We start from the raw sequence: 25677 nt of genomic DNA on the forward strand, positions 1-25677 counted from the left end.
TTTCTGTGGTTCTTTATTTCAGGTCCAACACTTTTTACATTTTTTACATTTTGCGTTTATATTTTTGTTCAGCACTTACACTCTGAGACGTTGAGTTGAAAATCTCCACCATGTACAGTGCTAGTCATGTAGTCTTCACCTGTAGACAAGGTCTGTGTCATCCTGCCTCGGCCTGTTCGGATGACCGCTCTCCCCAGTCTGTAGTTCTGCATGTCAGAAGTGCACATCAGGCTGATGAAAGCCAGCTGGAGAAATGCTGTGGAGTACAGCCTGGAGCAGGGAGAGCAGTGCGATAGGTTATATAGGGAAGCAGGGAGGATGCTAGGTTATATAGGGAAGCAGGGAGAGCGCTAGGTTATATAGGGAAGCAAGGAGGATGCTAGGTTATATAGGGAAGCAGGGAGGATGCTAGGTTATATCGGGAAGCAGGGAGGATGCTAGGTTATATCGGGAAGCAGGGAGGATGCTAGGTTATATCGGGAAGCAGGGAGGATGCTAGGTTATATAGGGAAGCAGGGAGGATGCTAGGTTCTATAGGGAAGCAAGGAGGATGCTAGGTTCTATAGGGAAGCAGGGAGGATGCTAGGTTCTATAGGGAAGCAGGGAGGATGCTAGGTTATATAGGGAAGCAGGGAGGATGCTAGGTTATATAGGGAAGCAGGGAGGATGCTCGGTTATATAGGGAAGCAGGGAGGATGCTAGGTTATATAGGGAAGCAGGGAGGATGCTAGGTTATATAGGGAAGGTGGCATCATCTCCAAGGTGGATACAGCACATGTGGGGGCAGGAGTTCTAGAACTTTAGATACCAAAGGATTAGAGTTCATCTACAAATAAAAAATGGACCTGCCTGTGGATATTTCTCAGAACTTTAGCTCAACCTGACAGTTGGAGACTGTTGCATTACTCATTCACTGTGTGCATCGGTAAAACCCTTCCGGCGAAATAGGGTGAAAGAGCAAAATATAGTTTCTCTTTTCTTCCATTCGTATAAATGCTGGATCGACTGACCTTGAGTGTCTAAAGAGACGGGTGGGCGGCAGAGAGAGAGAGAGAGAGAGAGAGGGTGATATGACTTTCATTCATTTATGTTTAATGCTCTGACTGCAAGATGGGGTCGGGCCCCGTTTTAGACCACTTAACGCTGGGGGGGGGGGCTCCATTAGAGAAGGCCAACTCCTAGCCCCCCCCACCCCTCGGGAGGAATGGGAGAGTGAGAAAGTGAACAAGAAGAGCAGTCAGATGGCATTCTAATGCATCTGGCTGCATTCAAATGGACATTGGTCACTGCAAATGGAACCTGGAGAATATGGACACTTTGGATGGGATTCGGAAGCATTTACTACCCACCTGGAAATGAGAAATTCTCAGGTACATGTTGCCTGGGCAGTGTCCCATTTTTAGATTTTTGCTATTTGCTGCTGATGGTTGGTAAGGAGGCTGGGGTGTAAAGGAGGCTGGGCTGTTTTCACTCAGGAGTCAGTGAGGAATAGCCAGGACAGGGTTGGCATCGCTACAGTGTTTTGGTGGAAAGTTGGCTCTCGCCAGAGAATGCAGGGTCCTATGCCAGCCTCGTAGACCCCGGTATCACAGCGCCATCTCAGGGCTGGCAAAATGTCTGGCACCCCTCACTGACAGCCTTGGCTTGCAAACGGGGCATACACTACTTTCTCAGCCCCCCATAAAAGCACAGTGATCACGACACAGAGGGGGACTGATGGGCGCTTGTGGGGAGTGGCTGGCCCCTAATGAAGGCTTCACCAAGGTCTCTCTGTTACTGCCAGCTGGGCGCTTGCAAAGGCACCGTTCACACACACGCTCTTTGTCGAGCCATACAGCTGGAGCGCTGAGGAAAAGCAACATTAGTGAGAGAGAGCGCTCTGAAATGCTACGATTTGGCCTGATTAAGCTTGTAGAGGAAAAAGAGCTAAGTGGAAGATGGATCCCATTTGTAAACCCAATGTTTTTACTTTGAAAGTATGTCTTAAGTGCTATGAACTCAATGCAAGCTTTCAGTTTAAAAGGAAAGGGTTAGTCCATTGGAAAGCAGACGTTCTTATTGGTTATCTGCCTCTCATTGGCCTGTTTGCAGTTCTCTCCAAGGAGTGTATTTAGAGTATAGAATACTAGTGGCTGATGCCATATGTATTTCTATGGATCTGCCCCACTCTCTATCACATGGGTTTCAGCCTTCTGAAACTACACCACTGTTTCCTAAAATGACAACCCCTTTGTGTTAACCTCCCTTGGCCCCCGTGTTGCTCCTGCCGAAAACACAGCAGCCCCCTTTCTCTGACAACTACATTTAACGTCTACTCTACAGTCTCCCCCTGCAATGGAGTACAAGCCATAGCTGAACTGGACTGGGGAGACTTTAAGTATCCAATCTGCTTTAAAGTATTGTCTGTCTGTCTGTCTGTCTGTGCGTGAGGCTGTTGTCCTAGCCACTGACATGGGGCCCCAGGAGACTACATTAGCAGGGAGTGGGCCAGCAGGTACTGTATTTAAGGGCGTCCTTGTTTCCTATAATCTCCCTCAGTTGGCCAACCTAATGCCCTGCCCTAAGAGTCAGTATCTGGCCCAACCGAACACCCTGCCCTAAGAGTCAGGATCTGGCCCAACCGAACACCCTGCCCTAAGAGTCAGGATCTGGCCCAACCGAACACCCTGCCCTAAGAGTCAGGATCTGGCCCAACCGAACGCCCTGCCCTAAGAGTCAGGATCTGGCCCAACCGAACGCCCTGCCCTAAGAGTCAGGATCTGGCCCAACCTAACGCCCTGCCCTAAGAGTCAGGATCTGGCCCAACCTAACGCCCTGCCCTAAGAGTCAGGATCTGGCCCAACCTAACGCCCTGCCCTAAGAGTCAGGATCTGGCCCAACCTAACGCCCTGCCCTAAGAGTCAGGATCTATGTCTGTGTTTACATGATATGGCATCAAAATATACAGTGTAGCCTCTGGGTTGAATGAGGAGCAAGGTAGCTAGTTTGTCGCACTGTTTGGATGCAGACTAGATTTCTTCTCCGCTGTCCATCTCCACTTCATGAGGAGACATGAATTGCTAGCCCTGATGTGATGTAAGAGAACAACCACAGCAGACCTGGGTTCAAATCGCAGGCTCAATGAAATCCATAATAATATTTGAAATAAAACAAATCTTAGTTGGAGCCAGGTATGAACCAAATCATGTCAATATGAGGCTTGATATAAAATGAATCTTAGTTGGAGCCAGGTATGAACCAGATCATGTCAATATGAGGCTTGATATAAAACGAATCTTAGTTGGAGCCAGGTATGAACCAGATCATGTCAATATGAGGCTTGATATAAAACAAATCTTAGTTGGAGCCAGGTATGAACCAGATTATGTCAATATGAGGCTTGATATAAAACGAATCTTAGTTGGAGCCAGGTATGAACCAGATTATGTCAATATGAGGCTTGATACTTATTTAGCGTATTGCTTACTGTATCACTAGCTTTTCACTGTTTTCCCCTGTGACCCTTTCTTCTTTCTATTGTGATTGGTATGAAACCAGGAAACTGGCCAAGAAGCGCAAGGAGACCCTGAGCAACACGCGACAGGAGATGACGGTGATGGTGAACTCCATGGACAAGAGCTACACGGAGCAGGGCACCAACTGTGACGAGGCCATCTCCTTCATGGACACCCACAGCCACACACTCAACGGGAGAAGTGAGTGTCTAACACCAGGGCATTGTGGGTTGGCGGCGGGGAGTATGGAAGGCTTTTCACACTGAGCTGGACCCAGCCAAACCAAGCTGTACATAGCTGGCCTGGTTACATATTCACAATAGTCACTGGAACCGTAGTGGAAAGGACAAGGACAATGTGAAAAGAACATTTTTGGTTTAGGTGGGCACAGTAGTGTGAAAAGGCAATAGGTAACATAGATTAACACTGGTACAATAGAGCAATTTCTTTAAATTCTAAACAAATTCTGTTTTATCAATGATCAAGTCATGCGAAAGGCTCTTGCAAAACCCTCGATACCCAAGCAGGTTAGAAATGTCTTCAGTTTTGTTTACTTATTAGGCAGCTCGACTATAATTTCCCGATACAGCATCTAAATAAGGACTTATCGTCTCAGATCTTCCTCCCTTAATTTTCCCAAGCTGTCAATTCTTTAATCTTTGTTTTTGATCCTGTGCCTATTTCAAACCCTTCTTACCTCTTACTAGCCTTTTATTTCCTTCTATGGGTATCCCATGTTGACACATGAGGGGGGTAGATCAACGTTTAAAAAAACAAGATTAATTTAGAAGATGCTCTTATCCAGACCGATTTACAGGATTGATTAGGGTTAAGTGCCTTGCACAAGAGCACGTCGATAGATTTTTCACCTAGTCGGTTTGGGGATTCGAATCAACAAGCTGTCTGTTACTGGCCCAACGCTCTTAACCGCTAGGTTACCTGCTGCCCTATATCTTCCCCATCTGTCATGCTTCCACCCCCTCTGGCCTTCCTCCTCACCCCAGGGACAGCTGACCCTGGCTGAGGTACAATCCCCTAATTCCCCCCCACCGACGGTGGTCCCCAGGCCCAAACATTAGTCAGCCCCTATTGCTCGGCATGCTGAGCCAGCGGCTCTCATCATCATCTGATTTCCCCCTTGTACACCCCCTCCGCTTCCAAATGCCCTTATCCCTCACAACTATATGACATTAAGACATCCCTTCATTATGAGGATCTCCAGAATCATATTCTCTATATTTCTTAGACCTTCTATCTCTGTTACTGGAGAGTAAATAAGCTACAACCATGATGTTTTCTGTCTTTCAACTCTGAAGGCTAAGAGGTGCCAGGGTCACTAGGCATTTTTTCTCTCTCCCCTTACCGCCACACGCGCCTCATCTGTCTGTCAAAAGCAGAAAGGGGACAGGAGCGAGAACGAGTCTTGGATCGTTTGGCGCTCATTTAATATTGCAAGAGGGGAATGCCATTTCAGCCTTACAGGGCCGGCTGACTTGTCGCCGAGCAGATTGGAGTGACCTGGGAAACATTGGGGATAAATAAATAAACATGCTCTCATTGGACGACAGAGCCATTCAGCTGTGACCTTATCCCGCTGTCTATCGCAATATCCTTGACGAACAGCAGGGTCACTGTAGGCAACTTATGTCAGAATGCCTGATGGCGACCGACAAACACAGCAACGATCGCTCGGTGTACTGTGCCGGCTTTATCAACAAACCGACTGAACTTTATTGATTTGGCTGAATATATTGTATGAACACAGCCCGTTGTTGTTACTTATTCAAAAATACAGTCATTAAAAAGCATTAGCTTATTTGTATCGATATGCGTAGCCAGAACAGTGAATAGTGAAATGTCTTAGTTTCTTGACATTATTCCACTTGTTAAATTGACTCTGTCAGGGGACATGCAAAAGCTACAAGCCTTTCCTAATGGCTTCAACACACACTTCCTCCTTGATTCTGTTTTTATTTGAGACAACCTTTTATTCAGACAGATCTGAGTCTGGAAGCCAAATTGTTTGATTCCTACAGATCGTCTAGAAATATACTATTAATTCTTCCACTGAAGTTTCTTGACCATTGTGTTACTGCCTGCTCTCTCTCTTGCTAAAAGCTGCCTCTCCCTCGACATTCACCATGAAGACTAACTCAATCAGCACGTCCGTACCCACCTCCTACTACCCAGGTAAACTACCTCACCTTTTAACTCTTAACTCCTTCTGCTTCTACTACTGTCTAAAACTGCTGGTGACCTCTTATGACCCCATTGAACTTTGACCTCTTTAACAAATGGCCAATCCCGATCTAGGTGCCTGTGTCTTTGTTTGATAAATGGTTTGCTTGATCTAATGGTGGCCTGCCAAAACAATGTAATGATGCATGCTCTCTTTTTGCCTGCAGTTTTAATTGCTCTACAGCGGTTGCACTTCAGCATACTATTTGGGACACCCATTTTGAGCCATATTGGTAGATTGATTTGAATTGATCTGTATGTATATTCTATTCGATGGATAATGTTGGACATGATCTACATTTAACTGAGTTATAACCCCTTATAATGTTAAAAATGAACTATTGATGCTGTTCTTCCATTGGAGGTTTTCTTTGCCTCTTGATGATAACAAACTGTAACTGCTCTGCTCTAATATTGCTGTCGTACCTGGAGTGGGGTAGTGTGTCACCTTATTCACTGCTATATTGTCTCTTCTTTGTTAACACCCTGCTCTGCACTGGTTTTGGGTTGTGGGCAGATCCCTTTGTGCCAACCGCTATCTTGGGTGAGAAAACATTCTTAATTCTTTTCCCCTACAATATATTCCTTATGCTTATAGACCAACTGAAACGGACAACTCCAAAATAGACTAGGTGCTGTGCATTTGAGGGAAGCAGAGAGAGAGAGCGAGAGAGAGAGAGAGAGAGATGGAGATAGTGATTTGGATTGGATTGGTTTGTTTCCTGATAATGGCTTTCACACATCCATACCTGCCTGCTTTTCTTTCTTTGTCAGACCAGAAGGTTTTGTTTCTTTCTAATCAAGCTGAGGTTGGCTAATTCACTCCATCCCATCCGCATTCCGTGTCGTGCGTGTGACGTCACGTATGTCTATGACCTCTCATATGCATGGACAGACAATGTGGACTGGATGAGGGGGAGTGGCACAGCAAACCCCCAAAAATAATATACATACAAACAGACAAAGTAGTTCCCATCGCCATAGCAACGAACATGTAAAGTAGCAAACATTGGAGAGCTCTAGGGCAAAGTTAAGGAATGACACATTTGTGTCATTTTGTCAATGTCACTACTGCTTAACCTACCCTAATAAACTCCTTCAGTACAACTGTCAGTTTCAGCCCCTTTCATATAGAGAAAAGTTTAAATATCTTTGTCTCGGTAGGAAGTTTGTATAATAGACAACAAACAGTGCATTTGGAAAGTATTCAGACCCCTTGACTTTTTCCACATTTTATTACTTTACGCCTTATTCTAAAATGGATTCAATAAATGTTTTTCTGCATCAATCTACACACAATAACCCATAATGTCAAAGCAAAAACAGGTTTTTAGAAAATGTTGCCAATTTATAAATAATATAAAAAATAAGTACCTTATTTACATAAGTATTCAGACCCTTTGCTTTGAGACCCGAAATTGAGCTCAGGTGCATCCTGTTTGCATTGATCATCCTTGAGATGTTTCTACAACTTGATTGGAGTCCACCTGTGGTAGATTCAATTGATTGGACATGATTTGGAAAGGCACACACATGTCTGTATAAGAGCAAAAATCATGCCATGAGGTCGAAGGAATTGTCTGTAGAGCTCCGAGACAAGATTGTGTCGAGGCACAGATCTGGGGAAGCGTACCAAAACATTTATTCAGCTTTAAAGGTCCCCAAGAACACAGTGGCCATCATCATTCTAAATTGGAATAAGTTTGGAACCACCAAGACTCTTCCGAGAGCTGTCCGCCCGGCCGAGCTGAGCAATTGGAGGAGAAAGGGCCTTGGTCAGGAAGATGACCAAGAACCCGATGGTCACTCTGTCAGAGCTCCAGAGTTCCTCTGTAGAGATGGGAGAACCTTCCAGAAGGACTCCCATCTCTGCAGTACTCCGCCAATCAGGCCTTGATGGTGAAGTGGCCAGACAGAAGCCACTCCTCAGTAAAAGGCACATGACAACCTGCTTGGAGTTAGCCAAAAGGCACCTCTGACTATGAGGAACAAGATTCTCTGGTCTGATGAAACCAAGATTGATCTCTTTTGCCTGACTGCCAAGAGTCACGTCTGGAGAAAACCTTGCGCCATCCCTACGGTGAAGCATGGTGTTGGCAGCATCAGCAGCGGGGACTGGGAGACTAGTCAGGATCGAGGCAAAGATTAAGGGAGCCAAGTACAGAGAGGTCCTTGATGAAAACCTACTCCAGAGCTCTCTGGACCTCAGTCTGGCGCGAAGGATCTCCTTCCATCAGGACAACGACACTAAGCACACAGCCAAGACAACGCAGGAACGGCTTCGGGACAAGTCTCTGAATGTCCCTGAGTGGCCCAGCCAGAGCCCGGACTTGAACCCGATCGAACATCTCTGGAGAGACCGGAAAATAGCTGTGCAGCAACGCTCCCCATCGAACCTCACAGAGCTTGAGAGGATCTGCAGAGAAGAATGGGAGAAACTTCCCGAATACAGGTGTGCCAAGCTTGTAGCGTCATACCCAAGACGACTCTAGGCTGTAATCGCTGCCAAAGGTGCTTCAGCAAAGTACTGAGTAAAGGGTCGAAATACTTATGGAAAGGTGATATTTCAGATGTATTTAAAAAAGTGTTGCTTCGTTATTATGGGGTATTGTGTGTAGATTGATGAGATAAAAACCCAATTGAATCAATTTTAGAATAAGGCTGTAATGTAACAAAATGTGCGAAATATGAAGGGGTCTGAATACTTTCCCAATTCACTTTACAAACACCAGATGTAGATATTTGACAGACACATATCAACATACCAGATAATGTACACACTTTAGGCTAGTAGAGATACAGAACACAATAGTGTCTCAAGGAAGAATGGCGTTAGTGAAGAATGGCGTCCGTTTCCTCGGACAAGGGCCCAGTGTTCACTTTCACCATTTACAGCACCACAGAGGGTTAGCTGGTGGTTCCACTTGTTTTGTAGAGAGGTTTTCAAACTTTATCTGGACTAGTTTTTTACTAGTTAAACTGTTTTGGCTAATGTCAAATTAATATTTTATTCATTCAGAAAACAAAATGTCTTTATCATGTCTTTGTCAGCATTGATTACATTTGAAATGGTCAATTCTAGGTGATTCCAACCAAATTAACACAACCCTAACTAAAGCGTCTCAGATCTAGCTTTCTGTGAGGTGTCCAATTGAACTGAATAGTTGGTTAGGACTGGACTCCCGGAAAGGAAAAAACATGTTGGTGCCGAGAAACAGCTAGAGAAAATTAAAACTGTGCAGGTGCTCATGCCTAAACGTCATATTGTTGCTTATACCCTGTTTCCTTTCTCTTCTTTTCTTCTTCACATTTAACCTGTTATGTCCTCTAATAAAGTGCCCATTAATGGTAAGTTGCCAGTCTGCCCTGTTTTCTCTGGGGTGAGGAAGTGTGTGTGTGTGTGTGTGTGCGTCATGCTATTGAAAGGCGCTTGCCTTCCCTTGGGGCCTGCTCTCCCATCCTGTGTTGCTACGCATGTACTTGTGTTAGGGCATCTCACGCCCCCCCTTCCCCCTGTGAAGCCATTACCTAGCATGGGGATTTGACTCCACCCGTGGACAGTGTTGCCTCATGCATATGTGGACTATATGACGTCCCACCCACACTCCACAACCCTTAACCCCACTTTGTTTAAACAGGGGTCTCACGCCTCTGACACTTTTTAATTTTTTTACAGTTTCCCAAAAGACATAGTTACCAAACAGAGTACCCACTTCATTTGATCGTGCACCCACGTCATCCATCCACCGCCGCCATTCCATCATCAACTTCATTTTGCCATTGGTCGATTTTGTGGATAGGAAGTTTGTATTGAGAAGTTAGCCACAAGCTAGCGCTGTGAGAAGATAGCCACAAGCTAGCGCTGTGAGAAGATAGCCACAAGCTAGCGCTGTGAGAAGATAGCCACAAGCTAGCGCTGTGAGAAGATAGCCACAAGCTAGCGCTGTGAGAAGTGAGGGTTATTCTAGCGGCAATAGAAATAAAGCTCTTTTCCCTCATTGTATAATGTAAATAGATTTATTTTACACCATGTTATCTGTTAAGATACGAGCTCCATTTTGTGTTCACCAAGTTTCAAAACACTGTAATAACTAGTTAAGCACAACATAGTTTATAAGTAACTCCTGTTCATTTCATGTTTTCTCATTGAATAACTATACTGTGACCCTGTGTTCATCCATTATAATGTCAAGAGTGTTTCCAATTCTATGTCCGTACGGGGTTGTGGGGCACTCCAGTCCTGACCAGTGTATATGTATTTGTGCGTGACCTCGTCCCTCCTCTCTGGGTTTCTAGATGAGAACCACATCATGACCAGTGACACCAGCAGTCTGGTCCAGTCCCACAGCCACTCCTATAAGAAGAAGAGGGAGGTGGCAGATGTGCCCCCCTACCAGACGGGTCAGCTCCACCCGGCCATCCGCGTGGCAGACCTGCTCCAGCACATTACCCAGATGAAGTGTGCTGAGGGCTACGGCTTCAAGGAGGAGTACGAGGTGAGAGCCCCAACTGCCTGCAAAATGTAGGGTCCCACCCTCCTCAATCACATGGCAAATCCTCACACACACACAAACGTCCTCACATGTCAAAATGCCCCCTCATATCAAAATGTCCTCACACACACCCACTAATGTCCTCCCATATCACTTCCCCAGTCTGTCTGTCTTTGTCCCTGGTTGTCTTTCTTTCTGTTGTTACATTCGTTCTTGTTTATTTGCACCATACTCTTTTTCTTTTGTTTAGATGATTTTGTCACTTTTTATCTCTGCAAATGAACTTCTCACTAGCTATTATTGCACACAAAAATGCACCGGGTTTTGTGTCCACACACTCCTTCCGTTCCAATGTTTGTCACCACTTTAATTCCTCTCACATAGTGTTTGGTCTCCTGCAGTTTGTTGACTGGACGCCACACTGCTTAGACCTTACTGCCCCGTCGACGGCATCCACTTGGCTCCCTAACAATGCTAAACAACCGTCTTGGTGAAAAAAACGTGCCTTCTGAATCTTAAAAATCCTACAGCACACGCATTCGCTAATGGGGGATTTCCCTGGCTGAGACTGTGTTCCCAGGCTGAGACTGTGTTCCCGGGCTGAGACTGTGTTCCCGGGCTGAGACTGTGTTCCCGGGCTGAGACTGTGTTCCCGGGCTGAGACTGTGTTCCCGGGCTGAGACTGTGTTCTGAGACTGTGTTCCCGGGCTGAGACTGTGTTCCCGGGCTGAGACTGTGTTCCCGGGCTGAGACTGTGTTCCCGGGCTGAGACTGTGTTCCCGGGCTGAGACTGTGTTCCCGGGCTGAGACTGTGTTCCCGGGCTGAGACTGTGTTAATGGCTCAGACCAGTGCGAGTTGCCAGCTCTGCCTAGAGTCTGTTTATGTGAATTATATGGGAACGGCACTTTTCTCCAGAAGCTTATGACAAAGCTAACGACTGTCACAGCAGTGCCTTATTTCCTCGCCCTTACATAGTGTGTGTGCTTGAATACAATTGTTTGTGTGTGTGTGTACATACTGTATACACAAGCTACCTCTCTCACCTTCCAACCCATTACGGGATTTTCTACCTTTTCTACGGAGGGTATTTGCCAGTGGTGTAAATATACTTTAAAGTACTAAAGTCGTTTTTGCGGGTGTCTGTACTTTATTTTACTGTTTATGTTTGACTACTTTTACTTCACTAGATTCCTAATGACAATAATGTACTTTTTACTCCATTCAATTTGACCTGATCCCTAAAATAACTCGTTAGATTTTGAATGCTTAGCAGGACTGGAAAATGGTGCAATTCATGCACTTATCAAGGGAACATCCCTGGTCATCCCTACTGCCTCTGATCTGGCGGACTCACTAAACACACATGCTACATTTGTAAATGATGTGTGCCTCAGGCTATCTGTAAAAAAAAAAATGGTGCCGTCTAGTTTGATTAATATAAGGAATTTTAAAAGATTTATACTTTTACTTTTGATACGTAAGTATATTTTAGCAATTGCATTTATTTTGATACTTAAGTACATATAAAATCAAATACAATTAGATGTATACTCAAGTAGTATTTTACTGGGTGACTTTCACTTTTACTTAAGTCATTTTCTATTAAGGTATCTTTACTTTAGGTACAATTAGGTACTTTTTCCACCACTGGTATTTACCTGAAATAAACTGTCCACCATTCCCCCTCCCATCTTATACTGTCCTTTGCTATATCAAATCAAATAAAATAAAATTTTATTTGTCACATACACATGGTTAGCAGATGTTAATGCGAGTGTAGCGAAATGCTTGTGCTTCTAGTTCCGACAATGCAGTAATAACCAACAAGTAATCTAACTAACAATTCCAAAACTACTGTCTTATACACAGTGTAAGGGGATAAAGAATATGTACATAAGGATATATGAATGAGTGATGGTACAGAGCAGCATAGGCAAGATACAGTAGATGATATCGAGTACAGTATATGAGATGAGTATGTAAACCAAGTGGCATAGTTAAAGTGGCAAGTGATACATGTATTACATAAAGATGCAGTCGATGATATAGAGTACAGTATCTACGTATGCATATGAGATGAATAATGTAGGGTATGTAAACATTATATAAGGTAGCATTGTTTAAAGTGGCTAGTGATATATTTACATCATTTCCCATCAATTCCCATTATTAAAGTGGCTGGAGTTGAGTCAGTGTCAGTGTCAGTGTGTTGGCATACCCACTATACCCACTATTTACACATTAAACAACACAGGAATCAGATCAATAATTCAGTCTCCCATGCCCTGGGCTGGCCCTGTGGTTTGGGACTTCCCTGAGGGCTCAATTCATTATGGATATAGATTGATGATTTTTAGGGCTTAGGTAGGCTGCTAGTGTAATAATACAGTATTTGCCAGTCATAAGAATAAGGAGTGCAGAATAATTGATGCCCCTCCACTCTTCCACCTGAAAGTGCTTCTCTTCATTGTTTTTCTGTAGTTTTCTACCTTTCTATTTGTAATGCCGCTACAAGTTAGAGACGGCGAATCATTGTAGTGTCCCCTCGTTTTGTTCCCTGTTTTCTGCTACCACTGTCTCTTCTCATGTTCTCTCTAAACACAACGAGCCGAGCACTAAACTGATCAATTCTAATCTCTCCCCCCCGATTCCATGCTTCTTGTTATTCCATAACGTTATCTATGGAAAAGATAAACGAGGTAAGCAAGTCCCCTTTTTGGTTTGATTGTAAACAAATGTTTTTAGATTGTAGCTTTGTCACAGTATCACAGAAACCCTAGATGCAGCGATCTCACAACCTACACCTCCTGATAATGATTAGAATTCTCTCTACGACACCTGCTGTTGGTTGTCTGTGTCCAAAAACATACATTTAACAAACCGCAATATACAACAACAACAAAATGTGTCATCTGAGATTTAATCTCCCTGGTCAATGAGAATATAAGAGTGGTGAAATGAGTGACGTTAAGTTGACACTACAGTACAGAGCAGAGGTCCTGACTAATGGAAGTGTTTGTAGACAAAACACACTCCGCATTCATCCCAGACACACAGTAAATGATTCTCCTATAGTTCAGGCCTGTCTCTGCTTCAAAGGAAAAAAAGCATATTTGATTTGTGTTGATGATAATGCAGTCAGATGCCATTTGAATTCTTAAGTCATGAAAGACTTGCTCTCTTGGTATGATATCTTACACCCAAAAAATAACCAACAAGAAAGACTGGCAGAATCTGATCATTCTTACCCTCAACAAAAATATAAACGCAACATGAGGTACAGTTCATATGAGGAAATCAGTCAAAGTAAATGAATGCATTACGGCCTAATCTACAGATTTCACATGACTGGGAATACAGACATGCATCTGTTGGTCACGGCTACCTTAAAAATGGCACGACAATGGGCCTCAGGATCTCGTCACGGTGTCTCTGTGCATTCAAATTGCCATTGATAAAGTGCAATTCTGTTCATTGTCCGTAGCTTATACCTGCCCATACCATAACCCCACCGCCACCATGGGGCACTCTGTTCACAACGTTGACTTCTGCAAACCGCTCGCCCACACGACGCCAAACACGCTGCCAAACACGCTGTCTGCCATCTGCCCGGTACAGTTGAAACCGGGATTCATCCAGGAAGAGCTCACTTCTCCAGCGTGCCAGTGGCCCTCGAAGGTGAGCGAGCATTTGCCCACTGAAGTTGGTTACGATGCCGAACTGCAGTCAGGTCAAGACCCTGGTGAGGATGACGAGTACACAGATGAGCTTCCCTGAGATGGTTTCTGTTAGTTTGTGCAGAAATTCTTTGGTTGTGTAAACCCACAGTTTCATTAACTTTCCGGGTGGCTGGTAGAACGATCCTGCAGGTAAAGAAACCGGATGTGGAGGTCCTGGGCTGGCGTGGTTACACATGGTCTGCAGTTGTGAGGCTGGTTTGGACGCCATATTCTCTAAAACTTCTTTGGAGGTGGCTTATTGCATTATCTGGCAACAGCTCTGATGGACATTCCTGCAGTCAACTGCACGCTGCCTCAAAACTTGAGACATCTGTGGCGTTGTGTGACAAAACTGCACATTTTAGAGTGGCCTTTTATTGTCCCCAGCACAAGGTGCACCTGTGTAATGACCATGCTGTTTAATCAGCTTCTTGATATGCCACACTTGTCAGGTGGATGGATTATCTTGGCAAAGGAGAAATGCTGATTTACAGGGATGTAAGCAAATTTGTAAACAACCTTTGTTTGGATTTGGTCTCGTGAGAGTCGACCATAGATCTCATCTCAGTAGCTCTACTTCCATGAAAATCATCTGTTTAAGGCTTTGAAAATGTTTGGGGGGGGGGGAGTATGCAGGGCTTTGAATTCATTACTGGCTTTCCACCATCCACCAATCACGTTAAGGGTTACTGGCGGGTGGTGGGAAAACCTGGCCAATGGTAGATTAGTATGATAGTGCCAAGGGGGATAGATGGAGCCTGGAGCTACCTCCTAGCCATTTGACTTGTAATTCCTCCACAGTTTGCTGCTATGGATGCTAGTAATACAATATTATGTTTTATATTTTGCTAGACCTTTTTTCATTAGTATTCAACTTTTGGGTGATTTAATAGGCTCAGAAAAGCATGTTGCAAACTCTAACATGTCTTAAATAAATGTTGTATTACCCAATTTTGTATTTTCCCTCGAGCCGCACATTTCATAGAAGTCTTGCAAACACAAGAGACATTGTTGCCAAATCTATTATTTTTCAAAGCTGGCAGTCAAATATTACACCTGAACTAGAAAAAATTCTGAAGTGTAACAATGAATAGTTGAACACCTGCCAGTGTTGGTGCACTTCACATCACATAATATTTTGTTGTGTTATCTATTTTGACAGATTCCAAATTTTTTATAGTCATCTTTTTCTCATTGACACCGCTCACCTCTGGAGGAAGGAAAAGGGAGAGAGAGTCTCTCTCTATCAATTCTCTCCTCCCCAGGTTCTCTCGCTCGTCAGGGCAGCTCCTTGTCACGTCTTGCACATGAAAAGATAGCTCTCTTGAAAGACACACGGCAGCAATGAATAACAAACCAGCACCACTTTGAAACTCTAAACCTAGAGAGGGAGATGGAGGGAGGAGACTAAGCATCTGCAGTATTGTCAACATGTGTTAAACTGTGTTTAATGCCTCTTTACTGCAGCTAGTTCTGAGACATTCAGAGAGAGAGAAAGTGATCTGCATTAAACTACGGCCTTCTCTTCAAAATGTCCCTTGCGGTTAACAAGACCTGTAAGGGCATGTTTTTCCAACACCCAACCGTGCTTGGTAAAGGTCAGGTGATAAGGCTGGTCTTTTAAGCTCATCTCAAGGTGACGTCAAAATGTGTACTCAAAGGATTGTTTGCATATTAATGCCAGAGACCCTCGACACCAAAGACGTCTTCAGGAAAATACACATTTTATTCTGTCCTTTCTGATTACTCCTTCATTCTCATTTAGTCAAATGGCTTTGTGAGCCCATTGATGACTGTTAATAAATGCCATATTTTCACACCTTAGGCATCCCAGTCACCACCTTTCAGAAAATACCAAAAGTTCACCATCATTTGATTTGGAGTGGTGGTGCCTTTTCCTTCATTGCGTATGCCATGGGGTGGGAGGGGGCAGTGTGAAGAGGCTCCAGTGTGAAGAGGCTCCTCGTCATGGGGACTGAGCTGTTACCATTATCCACTCAGATGGACTGATCAAGGCTTCTTGTTCCGTGTCATATCATTGAGGGGAAGAAGCGCGCGAAAGAGCTTGGGGGGGGTACAGGTAAAAAATAAGTTCCACTGCAAGCAATCAAATCTAATCAGATGAATTGTCTGATGGGACTAGGAGAGAGCGAGCGGTATTGGATAGAGCGTGGGATGGGTACGGTTAAATAACAACACCTCGTTATGATCCGTTTATACGTCCTGACACTCTTTGGAGACGTGATTTTGGGGGGAAGTGGAGGAGACATTAACTTACAGGGGGAAAGCAGTAGCCCCTAGCCTGGGTAAAGAACCAATAATCAACAGCACCACTCCAGCAATGACATTTATTTTCATAATTAGTCCTAATTGGGTGTTCCGGTGCAAGATCAGAATTCCCAAGAACTCATACTATTAATAAATCATGAGGTGCCGTGCTCGAGCAGAGTTTTTTGATCAGGCAGGTGTGTGTGTGTGTGTTCATCTTCTGGTATGTTTCGGGGACTAGTCTTTCAGAGAGTATGTGGGTACAGTTTGTAAGGAGGACTGGTGTTCTACCTCGGTGAGGTTAGGGAGATTCTGATTGGCTTCAGTGGTGGCCTAATGGGCACCTTCTCTGACATTGCTCCCAGAAGGCCGTTCTCCCGCTTCCTCTCATCTTTAATAATGATGAAGATATATCTCTGTTTTGACTGGAAAGGATCCATGACTGAGCTGTGCTGTCCATTTAAAGAGCTGACCTCCTAACCCTTAGGACCTTTCATGTCCTCCTGTTTAACACTTTCTCTCTCTGTTCCCCCCCTCTCTCTCTCTTCTGTTTCTCTCCATTTCTTTCCTTCCATCCGCAGAGCTTCTTTGAAGGACAGTCTGCACCATGGGACTCTGCCAAGAAAGACGAGAACAGGATGAAGAACCGATACGGAAACATTATTGCATGTGGGTACAAACAATTCTTCCTTTTTTGTCTCGTCAGTCAAATCCCTCAGTTGGATATGAATTCTCAGTGTGGGTCTATTTGTGAACATTATTGTGAAAAATGTCAAGGCTGTATTGTTTGTCCTTTTAGAGCAGCGTATAGTTTGGAACATATGAAATGGTTCTACTGAATGTTAACTATAAGAACTGCGATCATTCTCTTCCTGAAAATGTCATCTTTAAGCTGTGATTGTCACGACAACTGACATCCTATCAGACATATACACACAGGCAGTACTAATTGCCTTTGCAATTATGAAAATGAGCCCTGACTTGGGAACAATTTCATTTCTGGGCTTGAGACATTGCCGAGGGTGTCACACACACACCACCCTCACAGCTATACCAGTCCCCCAACGAGGAGACCGCCCCTGTCATTTCCACGGCAATAAGATTCCGGACACTTCCTGTCTCTGCAAATGAGCAACCGACCAATCACAGTTCTCCACCCGGCAAGGCGGCCAATTAGCTGCAGGGCATGTTGGATGGACTGCCAGTTTTCTGCCGGCTGTAATAATTAAAGTGCATAAATCATTCAGAGTGAGTTAGCGTCTCCTCTGTGAAATGGGAGAGAAAGAGAGTACAGAGGAGATATCTCGTATTAGTCAAATTGAATTATTTTGACTAATGGATAGACACTTGTTTCATAACAGAGCTCTGTTGTGGTGATTTTGATTAAGTAGAGGCACACTTCACTATGGTTGATTTACCAAAGCTTATTCTCTGCAACTATCTGGTGATTTGGACTCACTGGGTCCAGATCATTCTCTATGAATTCCAAAACTAAAGAAGACTGAACAGTGCTAGCGTAGTTCACTTCCACACAACTGTTGGCTTGTACCCTAATGAATAGGGACTTCAACTTATTAAACCAGGAAAAGGCTTCCTTCTATAGGGCATATGTCAGAGAAAAACACAGTGACCTGGTAGTTGTACCTGCAGGAGTTGATGACCTTAAACTTCATAGTCCCTATCCTCCACAGGGATGGCCTGCCAGTGTTTTCCTCTCCGTCTCGTTCGTATGACTAATGGGGCCCTTGTTTCTCACTCTCTCTCTCTCTCTGTCCTGTCTTCCTCCAGATGATCACTCCCGTGTCCGGCTGCAGGCTATCGAGGGAGAGCAGAGCTCCGACTACATTAATGCAAATTACGTGGATGTAAGTACAACACCAGCCGGGGTTAGACAGAAAGGTCAGCCAGCATGTGTGTGCGCATAGCTCTCAGAAGGAACGAGATGATGGCAAGGCTACTGCTTATAGTCCCCCAATCCTCCTCACTCTCCTCCTCTTCCCCTAAAAATAGGGATATATACAGTGCCTTTGGAAAGTGTTCAGACCCGTTGACTTTTTCCACATTTCGTTAGGTTACAGCCTTATTCTAAAATGGCTATAAAAAAATACAGAGACCTTATTTATATAAGTATTCAGACCCTTTGCTATGAGCTCAGGTGCATCCTGTTTCCATTGATCATCCTTGAGATGTTTCTACAACTTGATTGGAAGTCCACCTGTGGAAAATTCAGTTGATTGGACATGATTTGGAAAGGCACACACCGGTCTATACAATGTCCCACAGTTGACAGTGCATGTCAGAGCAAAAACCAATCCATGAGGTCGAAGGAGTTGTCCATAGAGCTCCGAGACAGGATTGTGTCGAGGCACAGATCTGGGGAAGGGTGTCAAAAAATGTCTGCAGCATTGAAGGTTCCCAACAACAAGTACGGGAATTGCACCGATAAGACAAGACTGTAACTACCAATTGGATACCACAGAATTGGGGAGAAAAAAGGAGTTAAAATTGGGTATTGTGTGTAGATTGATGAGGGGGAAAAACAATTGATTACATTTTAGAATAAGGCTATAATGTAACAAAATGTGGAAAAAGTCAAGAGGTCAGAACACTTTCTAATTGCGCTGTATGTCCAATCTGTAAAATTAGAATACTTGGTCCAACTCTACGGACTGCACACAGTCACGTCCAGCACGTAGGATTGTTGGTTTGCTAAAAGCCCACCCCTTGTTTACCCTCCTGGCTATCACTGTTGACAGAGTACATTTTATTTTCCTCTCCAGTCAACCAGCTGGCACAGTGCAACCCATGCCAACCAACCACCCCATGCATACTTATCATCTCCCTCTTCCTCACCTCCCCCTCTACCTCCTCGCCTCCCCCTCCACCTACTCGCCTCCCCCTCTACATCCTCGCCTCCTCCTCCACCTCCTCATCTCCCCCTTTACCTCCTCGCCTCCTCCTTCACGCCTCCCCCTCTACCTCCTAGCTTCCTCCACACCTCCCCCTCTACCTCCTAGCTTCCTCCACGCCTCCCCCTCTAACTCCTAGCTTCCTCCACACCTCCCCCTCTACCTCCTAGCTTCCTACTCGCCTCCTCCTTTACCTCCTCTCCGCCTCCTTCATGCCTCCCCCTCTACCTCCTAGCTTCCTCCACACCTCCCCCTCTACCTCCTTGTCTCCCCCTCTACATCCTCACCTCCCCCTCTACCTACTAGCTTCCTCCTCGCCTCCCCCTCTACATCTTCTCTTCCTCCTCCACGCCTCCCCCTCTACCGCCACTCCGAGCTTTGCCTTCATTTGTCATTAGCCATTAGCAACATTAGCGTTAGCTCCCTCCTCTTCAAAGGTAAATGAGTGTAGATTTGCAGTGCAGGTGCTCGGAGATTGATAAAGAGATAATTATGAAAGCAGCGGCTCATTGTCAATAGAGGACTATCTAAGTGTTAGAGCGGAAACATCTAAGTCCTCGCTGTCTTGCTTGGGTACCGCCTGTTCTTATAGTTCTCCATAACCAGAAGTTATCCATAACCATTTTTATTTGCATACGTGATTGTTGTTTGGGTCTGGGAGGTGTGATTACCAGGACATTATGTAGAGTGACATCTGTTACGTTGTTGCTACGTTGTTGTTAAGTCTGTTAAGATGCTGTCCCTAGAAACTTAATGGACATTTAGCATTTGAAATAAGGATTTGTCATCCCACCAAATCAATTTCCTAAGAATCAGTCTTACAGTACTCATTCATTAGAATATAGCAGAAATAAATTCTGGGTGTTTGTGTGTCCAGTCCTGTGTCTGTGTCCAGTCGTGTGTCTGTGTCCTGTGTGTGTTGTGTTGAATTAGCATTCTGCGGCTCATCTAGCCGCACTGCAGGTTAGCTGATGAAGCTACTTACAGCCTGACCCCCAAGGGACTCGTGGTGAATTAACCATCAGGACTCCTATCAGGACACGGGCCTGAAGACCTGTATATGTACTGTACACCTCCCTCCGCTGAACCTCTCCTCTCCGTTCAGACTCTGTCTGGCTTGCTGCTCCCTCCCGAGTGTTTCTGTAGCCTGGTCCAAGATCTGTTTGTGCTGTCTTGCATGACGACGACCATAGCAGTTGGCTAATTAGCACAGATCTGGGACCAGGCTAGGGTTTGTGTGTAGCGCAGTCAGTCAGTGAACTCTGCAGCACTTTAGTGAGTGATCCCAATGAAGTCGAATTTCAAAAGAACGTCGAAACCTTTCTTCCATCATGATGATCACACAATATGTGACTAATAGTCTCTCGCTAACTAACTCTATAGTCGATTTTCCTCACCATGTGTGCTCCCACGGTGACAATTCATCGATAGTGTGTAGAGCAAGAGGATAAACAACTCTTATGCTGGGCAAGATATAAAGAAATAATTTAAACAGTGCACTCAGCAACCAGAGCCCAGAGAGGCAGAGAGCCCATCAGAGCCCAGAGAGGCAGAGAGCCCGTCAGAGCCCAGAGAGGCAGAGAGCCCAGCCTATCAGAGTAGAGGGATTATGTTTTCCCGTTTGATTCAGTCCTTTTATATTCCACGTTGAGAAAGTGAATTACTGTTGAGGTAAATTAAATATGGCGGTGTTAAGAGCTGGACCAGATGAAGACAATGGCTCACACTTTGTGGCGTGTGGGAACGGCTCTTTACGCTTACGTTTAGCTTCCCACTTTGTACGGTAGGCCTTGCTAGAATACAAGATGCTCGACAAATGAAATTTGAAGGGATTCGAGTAATCCCTAGGAGATTGAGCGTATTACGAAGATAAATCACACAATATGCATTGGAAGAATATTACAACCATGTGTATGTTGGATGTTAATTTGACCACTATTGTCACAACAAAATAATCCTGCAGCAACACAGGATTTGAATGTTTAGTCCATAATGTTGCTTGATCGATGGTTAGACTATTAGCTGGCCAAGAAATGAGGCTACATGAAAAGTCCAATACTGTTAATATAACTAACTGCGTGTTAGTGTGGGTTTTAAATTAATTTATGTAAATCATGATCCTTATTTACATGTGTGTTCACTAACGTTATATTTGCTGGAAGCCGAATCAACCTTTTCTTTCTAATTGGTTTGAATTATTTATTCATTTAAGATCAGACTGCTGCTTTTGAAATATGTTTTCACTGCAGCAGGTTTTGCTTTTTGACTCAAGTAAACAAATATGCCCATTATCCTGCATTCCTTTGTGTGTTCAAACCTTTTTGACTCACATGCTTAAAGTTTGTTTCTCTCTCTCGCTCTGTCTTTCGGATTTCAGGGCTACCACAGACCAAATCACTACATCTCTACCCAAGGTAAGAACAGCAACACACCATAGGCATTCTCTTGTCTGAATATTTTCAGTATTGTTGTCAGATCTGCGACTCTTCCGTCTGCTGTTCAGACTGACGGCCTCATCGGAAGTGTCAACACTGATATATAGGAGATGTGTAAAAAGCTGTGGGACTCCCCTCTCTTTAACCAACCTCCTCGCCACCTTCCAAGCCGTGTTATGTAGCGTCTTAGAACAATTCATCAGCCGTGTGAGCAGGAGGGGTGGAGAGAGAACGAGGGATGAGAAAGGAAGAGCGCAGTAATAAATAAATATATTAGGCCATGTGTACTGGCGCATTTGTATGTGTGTGTGCGCATTCATGCACGTGCATGTCCATAGGTGTGTGTTTTATAACTGCGTTAATCCGGCAGGCAGATGCTGGCTGTGTGTAAGAGGACCGCTTTTCCAACAAGCCCCCTGGAGGGGCTCTCTGATTGATAGTTAATTGTTGTGCAGTTCTCAGAGGCCCTGTTTCCTCAGCCAGCCGCGCAAAGGTAATTCCATTCCTTGCTCACTCCGAGTAAAGGCAGCCCATTGAGACATAATAGACTCTGCAGTCTGGTCTAGTTGGCCTGGCATAATGGCCACCCTCCTGGCCGCTCTGAACCCGACCAGCATCTTAAACGGCCTCCACTATGACTTGGTAGTGTGACTCCGTGTACAACATTGTTTCCAGTAATGAAGAGTTAAAGATAAGATCAAAAATCAAATAGAAATGGTGACAGGAGGAATAAATACACAGTGAATAACAAAAAAAAATAGAGTAAAACAAATTGGCTGTATACAGGGAGCAGAAAATAACATGGTTGTATACAGGAAGTAGAAAATAACATGGCTGTATACAGGAAGTAGAAAATAACATGGCTGTATACAGGAAGTAGAAAATAACATGGCTGTATACAGGAAGTAGTAAATAACATGGCTAAATGCAGGAAGTAGAAAATAACATGGCTGTATACAGGGAGTAGAAAATAACATGGCTGTGTATAGGGAGTAGAAAATAACATGGCTATGTATAGGGAGTAGAAAATAACATGGCTGTATAGGGAGTAGAAAATAACATGGCTGTATACAGGGAGTAGAAAATAACATGGCTGTATACAGGGAGTAGAAAATAACATGGCTGTATACAGGGAGTAGAAAATAACATGGCTGTATACAGGGAGTAGAAAATAACATGGCTGTATACAGGGAGTAGAAAATAACATGGCTGTATACAGGGAGTAGAAAATAACATGGCTGTTGTCACGAACCGGCTCAAAGTTCATAACAAAAAGGGAGACAACGTGGAGATAAGGAATAACAAAATCTATTTATTAACTAAAGTTAACTAAATACAATTAACAATGGTGTGTGTAGTCAGTAGTGTAAGGGAGTGGTTGCGTGCATTAATGTGATAATGAGGGGTGTTGAAAGGTGCCAACGCAAACAAACAAAAACAGACACAAAAATGCCACGACCAAAATCTATCAGTGTCTGCATGGAGAGAGTCTCCCCAATGAATGGGGAAGAGGTGCGTTTATCCTGGGACACACCCGGGCCCAGGTGTGTGCCATTTCGCTGACGACCCTCCCGGCTCAGCCCACCGACATCCTATTAAGGAAAACAAGCGCAAAGAGAAAGAATTTGGCAGACAGAGTGGGAGGGTCGTCACACTGTATACAGGGAGTAGAAAATAACATGGCTGTATACAGGAAGTAGTAAATAACATGGCTAAATGCAGGGAGTAGAAAATAGCATGTCTGTACTAGGAGAGGGTTGACCTCTATCCTATTTTATGAGACTATGCAATACTTACTGTAATTAGTCTTTATAGACATTGAATAGGAGAGAAAATAATGGAACACACCGGCCTCAGACAGAATTGGCCTGTTTTAAATATATGTTATGTTTGTAACTTTAAAAGAGTTTCAAAGCGGGGAGCGAGAGCGGAAAAACAGTAACCGTTGTCCAGTTGAAAGGCTCATATGTGCTGCAGGCCAATCGGACGCTTGGCTGCCACTGGCGTTCATACACTTTGACCGAGCATGGTACCCCGAACAGCTGCATCTTCTTCATCCACCTCTTTTGGTCGGTTAGCCTTTTTAATACAATATAATTGATACAATACATATCACATTTACTACCAGATCAATATTCCAACACTTTTTCAAATGTTTTAAGTAGACACATACACATTAACTGTGCCCTCACACAACCCCTGGCTGCCTTGCACATTCCTCTTTCTAGGGAAGAAAAAGGTGAGAAGTAGCGTTGTCTCTCTTCCTCCTGAAGAATCCCAGCAGTCTGTCTGTCTCTCGGTGTAGCAAGATGAAAAGCATTCCAGTCTCCTCACGGACAGAGCCTCTCCTCTGACAGCCTGTCCGCTCGGGCTGTCTGTGAAGCTTTTGTTTAGCTTTTTCTCCTGCTTCCTTGTCCTATTCCCCCAGTGCACTATGGGAGCAGCTCTTCTCCACATCTAATTGGCTGACCTGACTTCACCCTCTGCTGCGCTAGGCCATTTACTGTATCTGAAAAAGGATGTCACTTTTTCTTCTCTCAGAAGACGACACCAGCCGCTCTGCTTCTCTTCTCCGCCGAGATTTTCTTTCGCCACACGCTGTTAACGCTGTGTCAACACAGATTACCGTTTTGGTTGGCAAGTGTCTTGCAAGTTCACAAAGTATCTGCATAAGGGGGGGAGGGAAGGGGAGAGTACTAGCATAGCGCTCTTAGATGGAAAGAGTTGGGAGATCAATCCTCCAGGAATATGCCGAGCACTGGGCATTTATCATATCATCTGCATATCATCACTACTTTCTCAGAGAGAAAAACATGAGGAACTGTAAGACAACCACTGTGCTGATTGATCCACGGTTGAACCACTGGTTGATCCACGGTTGAACCACTGGTTGATCCACGGTTGAACCACTGATTGATCCACGGTTGAACCACTGGTTGATCCACGGTTGAACCACTGGTTGATCCACGGTTGAACCACTGATTGATCCACGGTTGAACCACTGATTGATCCACGGTTGAACCACTGGTTGATCCACCCACTGGTTGATCCACGGTTGAACCACTGGTTGATCCACGGTTGAACCACTGGTTGATCCACGGTTGAACCACTGGTTGATCCACGGTTGAACCACTGGTTGATCCACGGTTGAACCACTGGTTGATCCACGGTTGAACCACTGGTTGATCCACGGTTGAACCACTGGTTGATCCACGGTTGAACCACTGATTGATCCACGGTTGAACCACTGGTTGATCCACGGTTGAACCACTGGTTAATCCACGGTTGATGTCAATTCTGAATTGAGTTGCGAAATTTGTCTTAAATTCCAATATTTTTTTTATTTATTAGCCACACCCTACAGGAAGCATAATTTGTATTTAATTTGAATGAAAATAAGTAGAATTGAATTCAGTGAAATTCAAACGGATAATTTATTCCATCATTGTGCTCATCAAGTATGGTTACCAATACTATGTTTAACATGTTGAAAAGTTTCATTTTCAAAACTCAAGTCTTCTAAAACTATTTAAAAAAATAATTATAGTATTGTATTCGGACTACAATCATTCCTAATTCACCTACAATTAAATATTAAACAACAATGCATATCTACGTGTGCGTTAGATCAAACACTCCAGAATGGAAACTCTTCTCATGACAAAAATACTAACAAATGACTATTTGACACTGAGTTATAGGCAAGCTAATACTTGAAACGGTATCTGTATTTCTTTAGTAGGAGGTGTCAGATGCTTTTGGCAAAATATTTGTCAAAGGAATAAGACTCATATGTTTCATGTCTCTTTGAATGGGTTTGAAATTAATTCCAGTTCAAATTGTGCTTCCTGTGGGGTGATTCCAGTTCAAATTGTGCTTCCTGTGGTGTGATTCCAGTTCAAATTGTGCTTCCTGTGGGGTGATTCCAGTTCAAATTGTGCTTCCTGTGGTTCAAATTGGCGATTCCAGTTCAAATTGTGCTTCCTGTGGGGCGATTCCAGTTCATTCCAGTTCAAATTGTGCTTCCTGTGGGGCGATTCCAGTTCAAATTCCAGTTCAAATTGTGCTTCCTGTGGGGCGATTCCAGTTCAAATTGTGCTTCCTGTGGGGCGATTCCAGT

The 25677-nt window shown here is 44.2% G+C and overlaps 1 protein-coding gene across 12 annotated transcripts in view; it reads left to right on the top strand.

Annotated features, from left to right (window-relative positions):
- LOC112215327 (receptor-type tyrosine-protein phosphatase mu-like) overlaps positions 1-25677 on the top strand; it is a 333484-nt gene that overhangs the window by 254365 nt on the left and 53442 nt on the right. For 4 of the 12 annotated variants that reach the window (XM_042298786.1, XM_042298788.1, XM_042298790.1 and 1 more), the window contains 8 exons: positions 3538-3695; positions 5613-5684; positions 6250-6276; positions 9069-9080; positions 10029-10228; positions 16795-16882; positions 18002-18078; positions 21500-21536. In XM_042298786.1, the coding sequence (XP_042154720.1) occupies positions 3538-3695; positions 5613-5684; positions 6250-6276; positions 9069-9080; positions 10029-10228; positions 16795-16882; positions 18002-18078; positions 21500-21536 (671 nt within the window). The remainder of the gene's footprint in view (positions 1-3537; positions 3696-5612; positions 5685-6249; positions 6277-9068; positions 9081-10028; positions 10229-16794; positions 16883-18001; positions 18079-21499; positions 21537-25677) is intronic. The other 8 variants (XM_042298789.1, XM_042298797.1, XM_042298796.1 and 5 more) reach the window with 3 other exon arrangements.

Source organism: Oncorhynchus tshawytscha, linkage group LG16 (genome assembly GCF_018296145.1).
Source record: "Oncorhynchus tshawytscha isolate Ot180627B linkage group LG16, Otsh_v2.0, whole genome shotgun sequence".
Classification (NCBI taxonomy): domain Eukaryota; kingdom Metazoa; phylum Chordata; class Actinopteri; order Salmoniformes; family Salmonidae; genus Oncorhynchus; species Oncorhynchus tshawytscha.